The sequence below is a fragment of the Halichoerus grypus genome, chromosome 5, assembly GCF_964656455.1.
Source record: "Halichoerus grypus chromosome 5, mHalGry1.hap1.1, whole genome shotgun sequence".
Taxonomy (NCBI): domain Eukaryota; kingdom Metazoa; phylum Chordata; class Mammalia; order Carnivora; family Phocidae; genus Halichoerus; species Halichoerus grypus.
The window spans coordinates 160,536,417-160,554,477 of record NC_135716.1 but is presented as its reverse complement, the minus strand read 5'-3'; the positions used below and the strand labels follow the sequence as shown (position 1 = coordinate 160,554,477).

Below are 18,061 nucleotides of genomic sequence, written 5' to 3'. Positions count from 1 at the left end.
AAACAAGACATACACATTGTACCCTTTTAACTGGTGGGCAGAAGACTCCCTCGTTTTGCTGACTAGAAACTGCTTCTTGGGCTGTAGTGCTATGCTCTCCAACTCAAAAGTTCCAGCTAAAAGCCCCAAAGGCGCTGGTCCCACTGGGGGGGGCCATGCTGCCTTGGAGTGGGTGTTGCTCCCTTGGCTCTTGGCGGCTAAGAGGAAGTCATGTGAGAAAGCAAGACTTGCCCTTCTGAAGTGCTTGGTGACTTGCTGACCAGAGGTGGTTGTGGTGTGACTAGCAAGAGAATGCATCATGCATCATGGTCCATTCCCGGGGTGCTTTCAGGCTGCATGGGGAGGGAAGGGCAACTGGGTGTGCGATCTGGATGAAGCAATGGAGGAAAAGTGTTCCGTCTGTGGTGACCCTGGTGTCCTCTGTCCTAGGACAGTAGAGAAAGAGGAGACAGAGGAGAAAGAAGGGGTCTGAGGTGGGAGGAAGGAGGAGAGGTGCCTGATGTGAATCATAGGGCACTTTCCACCGCCAGAAGTGGTGAACTGTGTCTGTGGATCAGCGGGGTCTGGAATCCCGATCTTTTGCGGGGTACCGTTTGCCGGGAGGCTCTGGGACCACCGCACGAATCACCCCCCGCCCCGCCAGCCTTTTGCCGGGTTGGCGGTCCTGGGCGACTGGGCAGTGCGAACGGGCGCGCGCGCACCCGACACGTCCTCGGGGCACTGCCCCCTCCGGGCGCGCGCGCGCCCCCGCCCCACCCCGTCCCGCCCCCCGCCGGGCTCCGTGGACCGGGCGCCCGGGGCCGCGCACGCCCCCTCCTCGAGCCGGGACCCTGGGTCGCGCGCGTCCCGCGCCTCCTCCCCGCCCGGCGGGCGCGCGCGCTGGCTCCCGCTCCCGCTCCCGCTGGCAGCGGCGGCAGCGGCGGCGGGGATTGTTTTTGTTGTCGCTGAGGCCGGAAGAGCCGCGGGAGCCGGGTCCCTGTCCCCGGGCCGGGCGCCGCCGCCGCCCCCTGCCCAGCGCCCGCGTCTCCGCGGCGCCCCCCCCCAGCGCCAATATTCCGGAGATCAAGCGTTACGCGGCGGCGGCGGCGGCGGCGGCGGGGCCCGGAGCGGGAGGCGCCGGGGACCGGGGCGAGGCGGCCCCCGCCGCCGCCATGGAGGCGCTGGGACCCGGTGAGGAGCGCGCTCGGGCCGGGGCCGGATTGCGGCCCCGGGACTGGTGGGCGGGTGGGCGGGCGGGCGCGTCGCTCCGGGTCTCCCCCATCGGCTCTTGCTTACCTGGGTTCGGGCCGTCAGGCGTGGGGGAAGGGGATCCGTGCCCCATAGCACAGGGCGGAGGGAGCTGACCCGGGCCTTGGGGGGCGGAGACCGCGGTCCAGCCTGGAGAGACGAGGCAGGGCTCGAGGTCTAAGGGAGGCAGGCCCAGGGTGGTGACCCCCGTCCCCAGGGGGACGGGAGACCTAACCGAACCTCCGGGAGGTGGTCTGTGCTCCAGGGTTGAGGCAGGCCAGTTCGGGCCTCAGAAGGAATGATCTGTGCCGAGTGCTCAACTGAGGCCTGGCCTCTACTGGCCCGGGAAGGACACCCTCCTACTACCAGGGGTATTCTGGGCATGGGGCCACACCCGTGTTTTTCTTTGCACTGGTAGACGGTCCAGAGCCCTCAGATAAGGAAGAAGAACTTCCCCCAAACACTTCTCATGACCCCCCAAAGGCCAAGAGGCAAAGTACCCACCCTCTCAAAGGCCCTGAAGTCTCAGGAAATATGGTCCTATGTCTGTCAGTCTGTGCAACAGTCCGGGAGTGATCTGGGCTATCGCCTTAGTGACAGGCAAGTGTCCAGTGAGCCCCTTCTAGTATAGGCTTTAATGCCCTGAGTGCTCTTCTAACTGGGTTATCGTTGGTTGGGAGGATTAAATGAAGGTGAAAGTGCTTTGGAAACTGTAATTCCCCATCTTTTGGAATGACCTCTGTTTATCTCTCCCAGTCGGCCCAAACTAGAGGAACCATTCCAGGTTGTAACAAACGCTCTGCAGGCTGGGAACCTGGTGCTCCCTCCTCAAACCCCAACAGGTTTCTAATGCCTTCGCTAAGCAGGGTTTAGAGGCTGTGATAGAATTAACTTTATATCAAACCTTATCTACATAGTGGACTTAGTTGTAGGGCATTTCATTTTTTTAGTGTGCAGAAAATTCAGTTTACCATTTGAGTTTGGAAACTTTGCCGGTTTGTTTACTTAGAACTTGTTTACAGAACTGAATGATTAAAACCCACTTTAATTTGCTGCTTAAAATATTTTTTAAAGGCCCCCATAATCAAATTTCGCATGCCTTTTAAAAATAAATTGGTTTCGTGACACTAATATTATTTGATAAACCTCAATCTGAGTATTACTCTGGGTTTCTTCAGCTATGTCCCCCAGCCAAAGGCATGATCATGTCTTTAGGAATGTAACAGACTTCTGTTCAAATCCAATCTAGTAATTTAATAGTTGTATAACCTTGGGCAAATTACTTAATTCCTTTGAACTTTCATTTCCTCATCTATAAAATGAGGGTAATAATAATTATGTACTGCAAGATTGTTGTGAGAATGAAATGAGATAATGTATATGAGGAGTCTTATTGTGGAGACTAATGCTTTGTAGATATTCAACAAATGTTTCTTCTTCCCTCCCAGTTAGTAATTCATAATTGAAGCAACTGTTGCATTTATGAGCTGATGCTGGAAGAGACTATGTAACTAACTGTGTATACAAATTGAATTTCATGGAAAAGATCAACCTGGTAGTTAGGAACCTCCTAGGGACTTTTGGGGGGGCGGTGATTTTAGCTTTTGCAGATTTGAAGACTTAGCTCAGGATTGTAGAAAATTAATTCTCACTAAGCACAGTTTGAAGACACGAGTGTATAAATCAAAATGTCACATAGATCTTTTCTGTTAACTAGAATATTTTCTTGTCTACTGTCTAGCAAACCCCTTTTCAGGTGTCACGGTACCTTGGAAACCCAATTAATAATAAGCCGCTTGCTGAGCATAGAATTGGAGCAAAGGGAGTTGATAGTCTTGTGGGATATTTTATCCAGGCTGTTTTAGAACTTAGAGAAGCATTTCAGCTTTATTGAAGCACATCACTCTAGTGCTTTGTGCCCTCCTCACTTGAATAATCACTGACATATTCTTAGTCTTGCTGTGCTCTGTCCTCACCCCATTTTGGTTTCTGACAATAATAACTTAGAAATATAGTTAGTCAGATTACCATTTATTTTGGCTATATTAATGATAACTTTTATTTTTACAGGGCTTTATAGTTTGGAAGGTGCTTTCATAGCTCTTAGCTCATTTGATCTTCTGTGAGGTAGGCAAGGTAGCATTAGCCCCATTTTACAGATGAGTAAAGAGATTCAGAGAGCTGAAGTGACTTCAAGATCTCAAGGCTGAGTGGTGAAATGCAGATGAGTCTGGGTCATCTGAGCCCTAGTCTATTGCCCTCCTCTTCATTTAAGGCTGACTTCTTCCAATCGGTGTTGAGTAATATTTGTTTCCTTTTTGGAAGATGTAATTTTCTGACTTTGTCACCAACTTTTGGAGATATGCCCATTATAAAGCCCAGGACCTTTGAGCACTGACTATAACATTTCATGCAAGTACAATCATAATAGCTAACATTTATTGAGCACTTACTATTATGAGGCACTGTGTTAAGCTTTATGTATACATTATCTTATGGGATCTTCACAATTGCTTTATGAAATAGATGCTATTATTATCACACCTCCCATCTTTTATAGATGAGGAAACTGAGGCACACAGTGACTAAGAAACTGGGCCAAGGTCATGCAGTTAAGGAGTGGTAAAACCAGGATTGAAACCTATACAGTTTGGTTCTGCCTTAGCCACCTTGCTTTATTTCTTTAAGTAGTTTGCTGAATTCAAAGAAACCAGCTTTTGGAAAATTTTAGATTATATTTTTCTAAATAAATCTCCTAAACTTACACAAAGAAGTGACCACTCACCTTCTAACTTTTCTTTCATATTACCAAAGAACAGGCACACACTACTTACATTTCTCCATCAATCCCACTTCTTTAATTTCCTCTGCCTCTGTCCCTTTGGCATCAAGTCTTCAGAGAGGTATAGATACCTTAGGATTGTGAAGTATGTTGGGGAAGAAAAAGCACTGGGCTGGAAATTAGGAAACCTAAATTCTAGTCACAATTTAAAATCAAGTCCTATGTCCTTGGGCAAGTCATTTGCTCCAAATTTCTGTTTCTGAATTTCTATCATAAAGCTGGATTTATGATACAATGATTGTTTAAATGTACCTTAGACTGTGCAGGGCTAACTTGTCCATATGATTTGATGGGGTAGACTCAGTACGCCTATCACCTCTGATATTATTTATTATTTACCTCTTACCTTGTTTTTAAATGTCTTACCACACCCAGAGTAGATCCCTTGTACACCAGAAGTGGAACTCAATTCCAAGCAGTCATATTTTTGGTATAAATTATGTGCTTTTGCTTAAGTGAAAAATAAGAGTCAATTCTTGGGTTTTAGGAATGACTGTGTTTCTGTTTGGTCTCTATCTGGGGCTGCTACAAAGATGACTGACACAGGCATACCCTGGGGATATTGTAGGTTCAGTTCCAGACCATCACAATAGAGTGAATATCACCATAAAGAAAGTCCAATGAATTTTTTGGTTTCTCAGTACATAGAAAAGTTATGTTTACTCGATACTGTAGTGTAAGTGTGCAATAGCATTAAGTCTAAAAAATGTGCATACCTTAATTTTTTTTTTAAAGATTTTATTTATTTATTTGAGAGAGAGAGAGAGCACATGAGAAGGGGGGAGGGTCAGAGGGAGAAGCAGACTCCCTGCTGAGCAGGGAGCCCGATGCGGGACTCGATCCTGGGACTCCAGGATCATGACCTGAACTGAAGGCAGTCGCTTAACCAACTGAGCCACCCAGGCGCCCTGTACATACCTTAATTAAAAAATACTTTATTGCTAAAAAGTGCTAACCATCATCTGAGCTCTCAGGGAGTCATCATCTTTTTGCTGGCGGGGGCTCTCACTTTGATGTTGATGGCTGCTGACAGATCAGGGTGATGTTGCTTAAGTTTGAGGTAGCTGTGGCAACTTCTTAAAATGAGACAATGATGAAGTTTGCCACATCAATTGACTCTTCCTTTCATGAATGATTTCTCTGTAGCATGCAGTGATGTTTGATAGCATTTTACCCACAGTAGAACTTCTTTCAGAATTGGAGTCTATCCCCTCAAACCCTGTCACTGCTTTATCAACTGAGTTTGTATATTCTAGATCCTTTGTGCTCAGTTCAACAATCTTCACAGCATCTTCACCAGGAATAGATTCCGTCTCAAGAAACTGCTTTCTTTGCTCATCCAAAGAAGCAACTCCTCATCCCTTAAAGTTTTATCATGAGATTGCAGCCATTCAGTCCCATCTTCAGGCTCCGCTTCTAATTCCAGTTCTCGGGCTGTTTCCACCACACCTGCAGCTACTTCCTCCACTGAAGTCTTGAACCCCTCCCGGTCATCCAGGAGGGTGGGAATCAGCTTCTTCCAAACTCCTGTTTGTGTTGATATTTTGAGCACTTCCCCTGAATCTTGAATTTTCCTAATGGCATCTAGAACGGTGACTCCTTTCCAGAAGGTTTTCTCTTTGCTCAGATCTATCAGAGGAATCACTCTCTCTGACAGCTATAGCTTTACAAAATGTGTTTCTCAAATAATAAGTCTTGAAAGTCGAAATTACTCCTTGGTTTATGGGCTGCAGAATGGATGTTGTGTTAGCAGGCATGAAAACACCACTAATCTCGTTGTACACCTCTGTCGGAGCCTGTGGGTGACCAGGTGCATTGTTCATGGACAGTAATATTTTGGAAGGAAGCTTTTTTCCTGAGCAGTATGTCTCAACAGTGGGCTCAAAGTATTCAATAAACCATGTTATAAACAGATGTGCTGTCATCCAGGCTTTGTTATTTCATTTATAGAGCACAGGCAGAATAGATTTAGCATAATTCTTAAGGACCCTAGGATTTTCAGAATGAACATTGGCTTGAACTTAAAGTCACCAGCTGCATTAGCCATTAACAAGAATTGGTCCGTCCTTTGATGCTTTGAAGCCAGGCATTGACTTCTCTCCAGCTATGAAAGTCCTAGATGATCTCTTCTTCAGATATAAGGCTGTTTCAACCACATTGAAAATCTGTAGCCAGATTTTAATTATCTTTAATTATCTTAACTAGACCCCTTGGAGAACTTGCTGCAGCTTCTCTATCAGCACTTGCTGCTTTGCCTTGCACTTTTATGTCCTGGAGAGGGCTTCTTTCCTTAAACCTCATGAACCAACCTCTTCTAGCTTCAAACTTTTCTCTTTCTTTCTTTCTTTCTTTTTCTTTTCTTTTCTTTTCTTTTTTTTTTGAGAGAGAGAGCATGTGCGAGAGAACACAAGCAGGGGTGAGGGGGCAGGGAGAGAGGGATAGAAAGAATTTCAAGCAGGCTCCGTGCTCAGTATGGAGCCCAATGGGGCAGGAGGTGGGAAGGTTCCAATCTCAGGACCCCGAGATCATGACCTGAACTGAAATCAAGAGTCAGATGCCCAACCAACTGAGCCACCCAGGTCCCCCTAGCTTCAAACTTTTCTTCTGCAGCTTCCTCACTTCTCTCAGCCTTCATAGAATTGAAGAGAATGAGGTCTTGCTCTGGGTTAGGCTTTGACTTAAGGGAATTTTATGACTCATTTGATCTCTCCAGACCACTAAGACTTTCTCCATATCAGCAATATGGTTGTTTTGCTTTCTTCTCATTTGTGTGTTGGCTATAAAGCACTCCTAACTTCCTTCAAGAACTTTTCCATTGCATTCACAACTTGGCTGACTCTTTGGCCCAAGAGGCCTACTTTCCACCTGTCTTGGCTTTTGACATGCCTTCCTCATTAAGCTTAATCATTGCTAGCTTTCGATTGAAAGTGAGACACATGTGACTTCCTTTCACTTGAACACTTAAAGGTAGGGTTATTAACTGGCCTAATTTCAGTGTTGTAGTGTCTCAGGGAATAGGGATGCTCAAGGAGAGGAAGAGAGACAGGGGACTGGCCAGCCAGTGGGGCAGTCAGAACACACAACATTTATGGATTAAGTTTGTTGTCTCATATGGCTGCAGTTCGTGGCACCCCAAAACAATTACAATAGCAACTCAAAGATCACAAATATAATAATAATGAAAATGTTTCAGATATCGTGAGAGTTACCTAAAGGTGACACAGAGACGTGAAATGAGCAAATGCTGTTTGAAAAATAACACCGATTGCTCAATGCAGAGTTGCCACAAACCTTCAATTTGTAAAAAATGCAGTATCTGCAAAGCACAATAAAGCAAAATGCAATTAAATGAGGTATGCCTGTATTGTTCAGTTCAACATTTATTGAATTCCTACAATGTGCTAGTCCTTGAATGAGGTATTGAGGAGATAACAATGAAACGGAGGTCCATTTCTTCTAAGAATTACAGTCTACTGGATGAGACAATAACTAAATATTGTTTCTATGTGCTTGTGCTAAGTGCTCCCTTATACAGAGGGTCTTGGGTACACCAAGGATGCATCTTCCAGTCTGGGAGATTCCAGAAAGGAAGTCACGCCTAACCTGCATTTTGAAGGATGAGTAGAATTTAGGGAAAGATTAAACAATGAATTTAATATGTGAGATTTTCAATAACTTTAAGAATTAGTATATGGAGATCTGTCAACACATGTCTCATTAAAGTGTTTGCTTTGATTTTCCTAAGTGATGTTGGACTAGAATAGCTTCTTGCTTCAAAGTTTTCTCTCCTTAGTGAATTGTCTTTGTTCTTGGCAAAATGCTGTAGCAATAAGAACCTGTTGTAACTTTCCACTGTAATCACAGCCCACTTTACTCAACACCTATTCATAGCAGAAAAGATGTTTATTTTTTAGGCCAGTGTCTACTTGACATTATCATCAGAAGGAAGTAAGGTTTTCTAGAGTCAAATATTTCCCAGTCTGTGTTTCCTCAATCCTTATCTCCTGAATATTGGTAGATATTTGATTCTAAAAAGAGAGAGTTTAGGGGAAAAAATAAGTTGGGTTAAATGATTAGTTAAATAGATTTATTTATTATAAAACTCATTAGAGAATTTAATACAATAATGTACATTGGAATTTTGAGAAGGGGAGAGAATACGCAGTTTCTTTAGCTTATTGATCCTTCCTTTTGTGGAATATTTTATGAACCCTCAGTGGAATAATTTGGAATGACTGCTCTGTCTAGACCAGGGTTTCTCACCCTCAACACTATTGATATTTTGGATAGATACTTCTTTGTTGTGGGGGGCTTTCCTGTGTACTGTAGGATGTTTAGATGTATCCCTAGCCCCTAACCACTATATGTCAATAGCACCCTCTGAGTGGTGACAACCAAAATTGTCTCCAGACATTTGTCAGATCCTGGGGAACAATATCTCCCCCAGGTTGAGAACCACTGGTCTAGACTGTAAGTTCTTTTAAGGCAGAAGCTCTTTTTCCTGAATCTATAGAGCAGGTTAGACATGTAATAAGTGAATAAATGTTGAATAAATAAACAAGACATTATGATCAAGAAATGTCACATTGGGGACGCCTGGGTGGCTCAGTTGTTAAGCATCTGCCTTCGGCTCAGGTCATGATCCCAGGGTCCTGGGATCGAGCCCCACATTGGGATCCCTGCTCCGCTGGGAGTCTGCTTCTCCCTCTCCCACTCCCCCTGCTTGTGTTTCCTCTCTCACTGTGTCTCTCTCTGTCAAATAAATAAAATCTTAAAAAAAAAAAACCCACAGAAATGTCACATTGTCCAGATTCTACAAACATTAGGTTATAAACGATAAAGTCTAGCATTATTGGTATTGTTTCACTATCTAAATTAGCAAGTAAATTAATAAATGTAGCTGCTGTTAATCTCCTCCTGTCTGTACAAATTTTAATAATGTAGGCTAGTTTGTGAAGGATTAATGGATCTTCTCCAGCCTGAGCATGGTGATAGTCCCTAGAGCTTAGAGATGGTTTTATTTTAAAATGCATATAATTTTGGGGTGCCTGGCTGGCTCCATCAGTGTAGCATGAGACTCTTGATCTCAGGGTTGTAAGTTTGAGCCCCACATTGGGTGTAGAGATTACTTAAAAATAAAATCTTTTTTAAAAATGCATATAAATTTGTAAGCCTAGCTATAGATCTACTGATGCTCATAAGAGGTTTTCTACAGTAGCTTATATCTGAGAGGAGTTCATCATACTGTCTATATAATTTTAATGTCCCCCAGATTCAAAATGATAGCCACATGGCAAAATATTTAGAAATCTAGAAAACCTTAGGTTAAAAGATATCACAAACTCTTTATATCAGAATATGTTCAGTGAATAATAAGATCTCAATAATTATATCTGTTGTTGTTATCATCATCATGATCATGAAGGGAATATTATCCTTTATGACCAAATAGTACATCAGATGTCTTTCAATCTCTTCAGGACCTCCAACCAGCCTGTTTCAGCCACCTCGTCGTCCTGGCCTTGGAACTGTTGGAAAACCAATTCGACTGTTAGCCAATCATTTTCAGGTTCAGATTCCTAAAATAGATGTGTATCACTATGATGTGGATATTAAACCAGAAAAGCGGCCTCGGAGAGTCAACAGGTAAGGATTAGAAAAAGTAGACTTCTATATATTTAAATGCATATAACTTATTTATTATGTATCATATTGTTCTCTAAATTCTTTCAACATGTAGGCTTTGTTTTCTCTCTAACATGGTAAGTTTCTTGATAGCAGCTTTGTTGTCTCATACTTGGTTATCCTCCACAGATTCTAGCAGAGTGCTGGATACATCATTGTTCAATAAGTAAATACTTATCAAATGAAGAATAAAGTCACTCTTATTGTCCAATGGTAGCAGAAATTTAAATAATAAAATAAATAAGTAAAAATAAGTGAAGTGTTAGTATCTGTGGGAAATTAGAACTATCTGAAAATTCAGGGGCATCTGGCTGGCTCAGTTCGTAGAGCATGTAACTCTTGATCTCGTTGTTCTGAGTTTGAGCCCCATGTTGGATGTAGAGATTACTTAAAAATAAAATTTAGAAAAAAATTATCTGTAAGTTCAAATTTTATTATTAAGTATTAGTATTGGACATGAGAAAAATATAAGTATAAAGGCAGAAAAATCATCTTGGAATATTGAAAAAAGTAAGCTCAGAGAGAAGCTCTGTTTAATTCTAACATTATCCAAGAGGGGTCTAGATGAGATGATTTAAGCCTTGTGGTCTGTGTGGCAGGAATTTACCAAGTGTGAAGACATAGTCCTGTAGTAGATATTTTTACAATGCTAAGAACACCTACTTACCTTTTCTCTGTTTTCATGCCATGATAGTTAAGCAGTCCTTAATATTAAGATTCTTGCTTTTCTTTTTTTTTTAATGAGAGCAGTTATTTTTTAAAGATTTTATTTATTTATTTGACAGAGAGATAGAGAGCACAAGTAGGCAGAACATCAGGCAGAGGGAGAGGGAGAAGCAGGCTCTCCGCTGAGCAGGGAGCCCGACGTTAGGCTTGATCCCAGGACCCTGGGATCATGACCTGAGCCAAAGGCAGCCACTTAACTGACTGAGCCACCCAGGCGCCCCAGATTCTTGTTTTTCTTAGAATGCCTGTGCTGTCAAGTACAATATTTTATGCTGCTTGATTTTTGTTTCTCATTATAGATCAATAATACGGCTTTCTGATACAGTTTAATCTCATGCAAGCCCATGATTGCTTGGCTATTGTATAACTGAGATCAATTGTAATAGAAATGGTGTTAATGGTTAACATTAATCCATTCAATGAATATTTTATTGAGTGCTTCCTATGTACCAGGTATTGTTCTATGCCCTGAGAATACAATATGAACAAAAAAGGCAAAAGTTTCTACCCTTGAGGAGCTTATATTCTAATAGGGGAGAAGACCAAAAATAAATGAATAAGCAAACAAAACATATTACATGTTAGTTGGTGATAAGTGCTATGAAGAAAAATAAATAAGGGAAAGAAGATAGAGAATGGGGGTGAGGGGAGCCACTGAGATATTTTTAATAATTTTTGGAGGTAGTGTCAGCAAGATGTGTTGATGGATGGAACATGGGGTATGAAGGAAGAAATGAGTCATGATCGATCCCAGGGTTTTTGTCCCATGCAAATAGAAAAATGGATTTGCCATTTATTGGGATGGGGAAAACTATGGGAGAAGTCAACAGGGCTGGCAGATCAGGAGATCTGTTTTGGACACATTAGGGCTGAGAGGTCTATTAGACATCCTAGTAGAGATGTTGAGTCGGGGGGGAGTTGAACAGATGAGGTTGGATTCAGGGGAGTGGTCCACGCTAGAGACAAACATTTGAGAGTCATCACCATATTGGTGGTAAAACCATGAGCTGGGTAAGATTATATGGGAAGTGAATGTGGTTAGAGAAAAGAAGACTCCAGGACTGAGTCCTGGGGTACCCCAATATTTTAAAATTGGGGAGGTGAGGATTATTAGCCAGGAGACTGGCATGGAGAGGCCACTGGGATAGGCAAAAACCAGGACTGAGCGAGGAGGCAAGGGAAGATGTGTTAAGTTGGAAGAATTTATCATTTAATGTTCAAAGAGCACTGAATTTAGGATTGTGGAGCCCTCTGGGGACCTTGGTAAGAGTAGTTTTGATGCGGGGAAGGTGGAGAAGGTTTAAGAGAGATAGGAGAAGAGCAATTAGAGACAACTCCTTTAAGGGATTTTGACACAAAGGGGAACAGAGAAGTGGGAGGTTCAAATGAAGAGGAAGTCGGGTCAGGGAAGTTTAATTTTTTTGAAGATGAGAGAAACTATAGCATATCTGTATGCTGAAAGAAATAATCTAATAAAGAGGAAAAATTTGATAATCCGGGAAAAAGGAAAATTCTTGGAGTCATATCCGTGAACACACCAGAGTAAGTAGGCTTGTTGTGTGACAAGCACTGTTCTAAATATTCTGTGTGTATTTATTCACTTAATACAACAAACTTTTGTAGTAGGTATTATGATTATTATAATTTTACAAATGAAAAGAAACAGATAGTGGAAGATTCAGTAACTTGTCCAAGCTCTGCCACTTAATCACTGTGTGACCAAGGGCAGATCACTTGCCTATTCTGAATTTTTTTTCTTCTTTTTACTATGGAAACAGTAATCATCAGCCTATTTGTCTCACAAAGATTAAGTGAGAATAGATGTGAAAATATCTCTTCACTATAAAATTATGTATGGTTATAATTTAAGAATATAAGATGAGAAATTATCCTTCCAATATGAAAATGTATTATTCTTAAGATAGTTTTTTTTTTAATTGGTAACATATGATACTACACTTTTCCATCAATTTTTTCAGTTGTGTGATTTGGTTTATAAATGTGTATCTTTTTCATAGATTTTATTTGCAGAATATTAATGCCTTAGCTAGTTGTGATATATTTTGGCTTTTAAGATATAGTTCCTGCATGTAGCACTCACTAAACATTGGTAAGATATAGTTTTCTATTAACTCTAGCATTCCAAAATCTCACAGACTCAGATCTGTCCATCTTAAACCATATACTCTAGTTATCCTGCAACTGCCTTTACTTCAGAGCCTGCATACGGTGTAGTCTGGCATATAGACAAGAACACTTAGGTAAAACTATGCATGCTTGATTGGGGGAAAGGGCTTTCATTCCAAAGAAGAAACTACATTGGTAATCTTTATGGAATGACAATATTTTACATTTCCTTCTCTACACTGCTCAGGAGCACTTCGGAATAAAACAAGACAGTATGAAAAATAATAAATTACCAGCATTAGGCAAAGGGGTTGACTTACTCCTTTGTGTATGATGCAACTTGGATTTATTGGCCCTCACATTTCTGAATTTCTGCCTACTCTCTTTTCTGAAACCATGATACTTGAATGAGGATGTTTATTTGCTAACAAATTTATCATGGTTCAATTATGAATATTCATGCCAAACTTAGATACCTAAAATAGGTTATTCTGGTAAGGCTATATTGGTCATGGGAGAAGACCGTGAAAGGCAAGAGTTTGAGAGGATGCCGTAAGTGTTATGCTCTCTTTTTATTCCCTGCTTTTCTTATCATCTCGTAGCTGCTTTTCTTCTCTCGTTGCTACCTTTCTTTAGTTGACTGTTGTTAACTATTTTTTTAATTACTGAAGTCAATTTTAACTATAACTCTTACTTTTTCCAAGTAGTTTTGAACTCAGTTTAGGTGAGTAAGGTATGGTGATAGTTTTCTTACTGCTCACCATTTCTCAAAGCTAACTGCCACTCTCTCTGTTAAGAGAGGTAGTAGATACAATGGTGCGGCACTTCAAGATGCAAATATTTGGTGACCGGCAGCCTGGCTATGATGGCAAAAGAAACATGTACACAGCACATCCACTGCCAATTGGACGGGATAGGGTAAGTGTTAACAGCCAGAAGTGCATATTAGACTTAGGTCACTTACATAGGACAGAAATGTTTCCCCTTCCAATAGCAACTTGATTCTTAGAGTTGTTTCACATAGTGATGATAGATTTGTTACTGTGTCCATATTCTCTTGTCCTGTAGTTAATCAACAATTGAAGATGAGATTAGCATTAGAATTTAGGTTGATTGTGATTATTAGAATTAGATTAGATTAGTTTGATTACATATATTCTGGTTTTCACATTGCTAATGTACTTGCTATGTGAATCTGAAAAATGGAGTTTTTATAGATTATAGAAAATTATCTAACACCCACTTGTGGAAATATTCATAATACCACAATAACTTTTTCTTTTACAAGTTTAGTTTTTAAATTAGAAAAGCAATATGTAAACATATACTCCTTATAAACTTACTTAGACATCTAGAAATACTGTGATTTCCTGCCTCCCTACCTGCCTGCATCCCCCAATCCCATTTTCCTTTTTAGAGGAAACTACTCTAATAGTTTGGTATGTATCCTTTCAGATATTTTTATGTGCATTAGCTATTTATGCATACACCTATGTATATTCTTACTTGTTTGCACATCATTCTAGGATTTGCTTTTTCATTTAACAATGTGTCTGGGAGATCTTTCCATTTCTGTACATTTACATATAACTTATTATTTACTTAATTCAAATTCTTTTTATTTGTGGTAAAATATGCATAACATAAAATTTACTATTTTAACCATTTTTAAGTGTACAATTCTGTGGCATTTAGTGTATTCACGTTGTTGTGCAATCATAACCACTATCGATCTCCAAAATTTTTTTATCATCCCAAACTGAAAGTACATAGCCACTAAGCATTAAGTTCTCCCGTCCCCTTCCCCCAGTTCCTGGTATCCACTATTCTACCTTAGGTCTTGGGGAACCTGGGTGGCTCGGTTTGTTAAGCATCTGACTCTTGATTTCGGCTCAGGTCATGATCTCAGGGTTGTGAGATCGAGCCCTGTGTTGAGCTCCGTACTGTGCGTGGGGCCTGGTTAAGATTCTCTCTCTCTCTTGCTCTTCTTCTGCCCCTCCCTCTTTCTGTCCCTATGAATTTGACTATTCTAAGTACTTCATATAAGTGGAATCATACAATATTTGTCCCTTTGTGTCTGGCTTATTTCACTTAGCATAATGTTTTCAAGGTTCATCCATGTTGAAACATAGACCTTTATTTTCAAACTATTACATAATAGTTAATATTATATTATTCCCTCTTGATGGACACTTAGGTTGTTTCCAATGTTTTACAATTACAGAAAGTCTTAAAAATAAATATGCTTATGCATATACTATGTTGAATATTCCTGGGATCTTTCTTTCATACTCTGTAAATATATATGTGTAACTATGATTTTTTTTTTCCTTAGGTTGATATGGAAGTGACCCTTCCAGGTGAGGGTAAAGACCAAACCTTCAAAGTGTCTGTTCAGTGGGTATCAGTTGTGAGCCTTCAGTTGCTTTTAGAAGCTTTGGCTGGGCACTTGAATGAAGTCCCAGATGACTCAGTACAAGCACTTGATGTAATCACAAGACACCTTCCCTCCATGAGGTTAGTACCTTTGTTTGAGTTCGTTCCCACAAGTGTCAGATTTTTTCGGTAGGTCGCACTGGAGCCATTGAAAAGTTTCTGTGTAAGTCACAGTTTAAACTTGGTTTCAAGTTTGTTTATAAAGTTGAGAATAAAACGAAAGACCTTTTGAGTTTTTGATGGTGAAACATGCAAACTCATTTCTTCAGGTACACTCCGGTGGGTCGTTCTTTTTTCTCACCTCCTGAAGGTTACTACCACCCTCTGGGAGGGGGCAGAGAGGTTTGGTTTGGCTTTCATCAGTCTGTGAGACCTGCTATGTGGAATATGATGCTCAATATTGACGGTACGCTAGAATGCTCCTTTCACTCTTTACTCTTTTGGCTAGTTTTTTTAGTGCTTCCCCTTTCTCTGAACTGAAGCTAAGTATCCGTCCTCTCTGTTTGTTAGTGTCTGCAACTGCTTTCTACCGGGCTCAGCCTATCATTGAGTTCATGTGTGAGGTTTTAGACATTCAGAACATCAATGAACAGACCAAACCGCTAACAGATTCCCAGCGTGTCAAGTTTACCAAAGAAATCAGAGGTAGGTATTTGCATTACCGTAGTCTCAGCAAGGCAGCTCAGCATAGTGCAGGGAGCAGGGTCTTGGAGTCAGACACACCTGGGCTTCCATCCCATCCCAGCCAGTTCTATCAGTGGGACCTTGGGCTAGTTACTTACTCATCATGAGTCTTAATTTATTCATCTCTAAGGTAAAGAAAATAATGTGTATCTTTAAGTTTGTTGTGAGAATTAAATGCAATTAGATGTATAAAGCTTCTTGTCCCATAGCTGGCACCCCTCAGGCATGCTTACCCTTTACCCACTTAAAAACTTCCATTTTAGGGGCGCCTGGGTGGCTCAGATGGTTAAGCGTCTGCCTTCGGCTCAGGTCATGATCCCGGGGTCCTGGGATCGAGCTCCACATCAGGCTCCCTGCTCGGCGGGGAGCCTGCTTCTCCCTCTCCCTCTACTGTTCCCCCTGCTTGTGCTCTCTCACTCTATCAAATAAATAAATAAAATCTTTTAAAAAAATAAAAAATAAATTAAAAAACTTTCATTTTATCTTATTTATGTATTTTATTATTATTTTTTAAAACTTACCTTTTAATAAAGTAACACAAGTTTATTCTCCTTTGGAATTTCTTTTCTTCTTGTTATTAGCTGTCTTCTCTCACTACAACACAAGCTTCGTTAGGGCTATCTCTAGACCCAATAATAAATACCAGAATTGTTGGGGTTTAGTAGATATTTATTGAACAAATTAATAAATTTATGTAGGTTGCACATTTTAAGTCATCTGGGTTCTAAGTTTTTCTTCTTAGCTGAGACTTTTTGCCTATACATGATGAACTTGTTCTCATATCCTTGCAACCTTAGTCCTGTACAATGCTGAAGTTCTGAAGACATTTGAACCTGTTTTTGTCACTATGATTTTAATTAATACCTGATGTTTTGACTTTTTTTTTTTTTAACTTCAGGTCTTAAAGTTGAGGTGACCCACTGTGGACAGATGAAACGAAAATATCGAGTTTGTAATGTGACTAGACGGCCAGCCAGTCATCAAACGTATGTTAACCACGTTGAAAATGATACTGTTACATTTTTGGTAACAGAAGAAGCTGCTATGATTTGAGAAAATGGTATCCCATATTGCAAGTTTCAAAATCACTGAGATCATCCGTTTTAAGCCCCAGAGCTTTAAAAAGTGTTTTAAAAATTTTTGATAGAGACATTTAAAAAACATATTTCTTGCCTTTGATTCATTTCACCTCTTAAACAAAGGATGCCAAACACAGATCAACTTTTATATAACAATGCAGAGTCATCATTATAAGCATCATTTATTATACTGTTATAATTCTCAATGCATGTCCCAAAGGATCTGTTAAGTCCTATAAGTCATATAAGGCTGTCATGAGAAGATATTGCTTTGTGTTTTGTTTGGCTTTTTCTCTTTTTTGTAGCTGGCTGCCACTTCTTCCAGCTATCAGTATGTACGGCATGTCTCTAGCAGCTACTCATTTCCATTTTCCAGTCTTATTTTTCTAATCACCCGACTTCTAATCCACTGTGAACTATGCAAAATGAGAAAATATATATGAAAGTATATATTTACTATATATGTAAGTTTTGTTCTTGTAATCAAGATTAAACTGATGTCTGACATAAATAAATATTGGCTCCTCCAAGTAGAGAGCATGAACTTAAATATATAAACTTTACATTATTTTGGTTAGTCAGAAGCCTTTTGTTTGTTTATATTCTAGTCTGACTTTGTTTTAGTTCCACGGTTCTCAATTTTTAAACTTTAGTGTACATCAAAATCATCGGGAAAGCTTTGTTCTAGATAGTAGAAGTTTTTGGGTGACCTCTGGATAAATGTGGTATAGTAATTCAGTATGATTTGAATAAATTCTTCAGTATGAACCCATATGCACCTGATGTAAATTTCTTAAGAGTTATAAAGTGATATTCCATGTATTCTTCATATTATACTATTGACTTCATTCTCTAGGAGGAAAAACATTACTGAAACCTTATGAAATCACTATTGAGAAGTGTAGCTTTTGTTTCAAGAACTGTATCTTTTTCATTAATTACTTCACATAACCCTGGAAAAATAATTATACTTATAGATTTGTATAATCTTTGCATGAAAATTAAAAGCACGTAGATTTAAATATCACATAGATGATCCTTGCTGCATTGTTATTTTGTGGGGCTGTAACAGTTAAGAAAGCAGGTTAAAGTTATTATTGTACTAAGTATTTAAGATAATTTGCCCACTGAAAGAACCAAAGAAAGAGAATCTCTTAAATCTTGTTCTCCAGTTTATATCAAATATCCTGGCACAGTCTCAGTTTCATGTGTTTGGTCTTGTTGCCTCTAAATCCACATATATTTGTCCTGGTTT

At 40.3% G+C, this 18,061-nt stretch overlaps 1 protein-coding gene and 1 long non-coding RNA gene across 5 annotated transcripts in view; one reads left to right on the top strand and one right to left on the bottom strand.

Annotated features, from left to right (window-relative positions):
- Window positions 1-240: 240 nt before the first annotated feature.
- LOC144381945 (uncharacterized) lies at window positions 241-1,646 on the bottom strand. Its single transcript, XR_013448274.1, has 2 exons — window positions 1,276-1,646; window positions 241-425 (listed from the first exon to the last, which is right to left on the bottom strand). It is a non-coding gene; the product is annotated as an uncharacterized LOC144381945 (long non-coding RNA).
- The window catches only part of LOC118545718 (protein argonaute-4), a 37,652-nt gene continuing 20,426 nt past the window's right edge, over window positions 836-18,061 (top strand). The window contains exons 1-7 of one of the 4 annotated variants that reach the window (XM_036108142.2): window positions 836-1,170; window positions 9,550-9,715; window positions 13,405-13,525; window positions 14,943-15,124; window positions 15,313-15,449; window positions 15,554-15,688; window positions 16,626-16,713. In XM_036108142.2, coding sequence (XP_035964035.1) covers window positions 1,152-1,170; window positions 9,550-9,715; window positions 13,405-13,525; window positions 14,943-15,124; window positions 15,313-15,449; window positions 15,554-15,688; window positions 16,626-16,713 — 848 coding nt within the window. In that variant the 5' untranslated portion in view covers window positions 836-1,151. Of the gene's footprint in view, window positions 1,171-9,549; window positions 9,716-13,404; window positions 13,526-14,942; window positions 15,125-15,312; window positions 15,450-15,553; window positions 15,689-16,625; window positions 16,714-18,061 lie in introns of those variants that run through there. The other 3 variants (XM_036108141.2, XM_078073420.1, XM_078073421.1) reach the window with 3 other exon arrangements.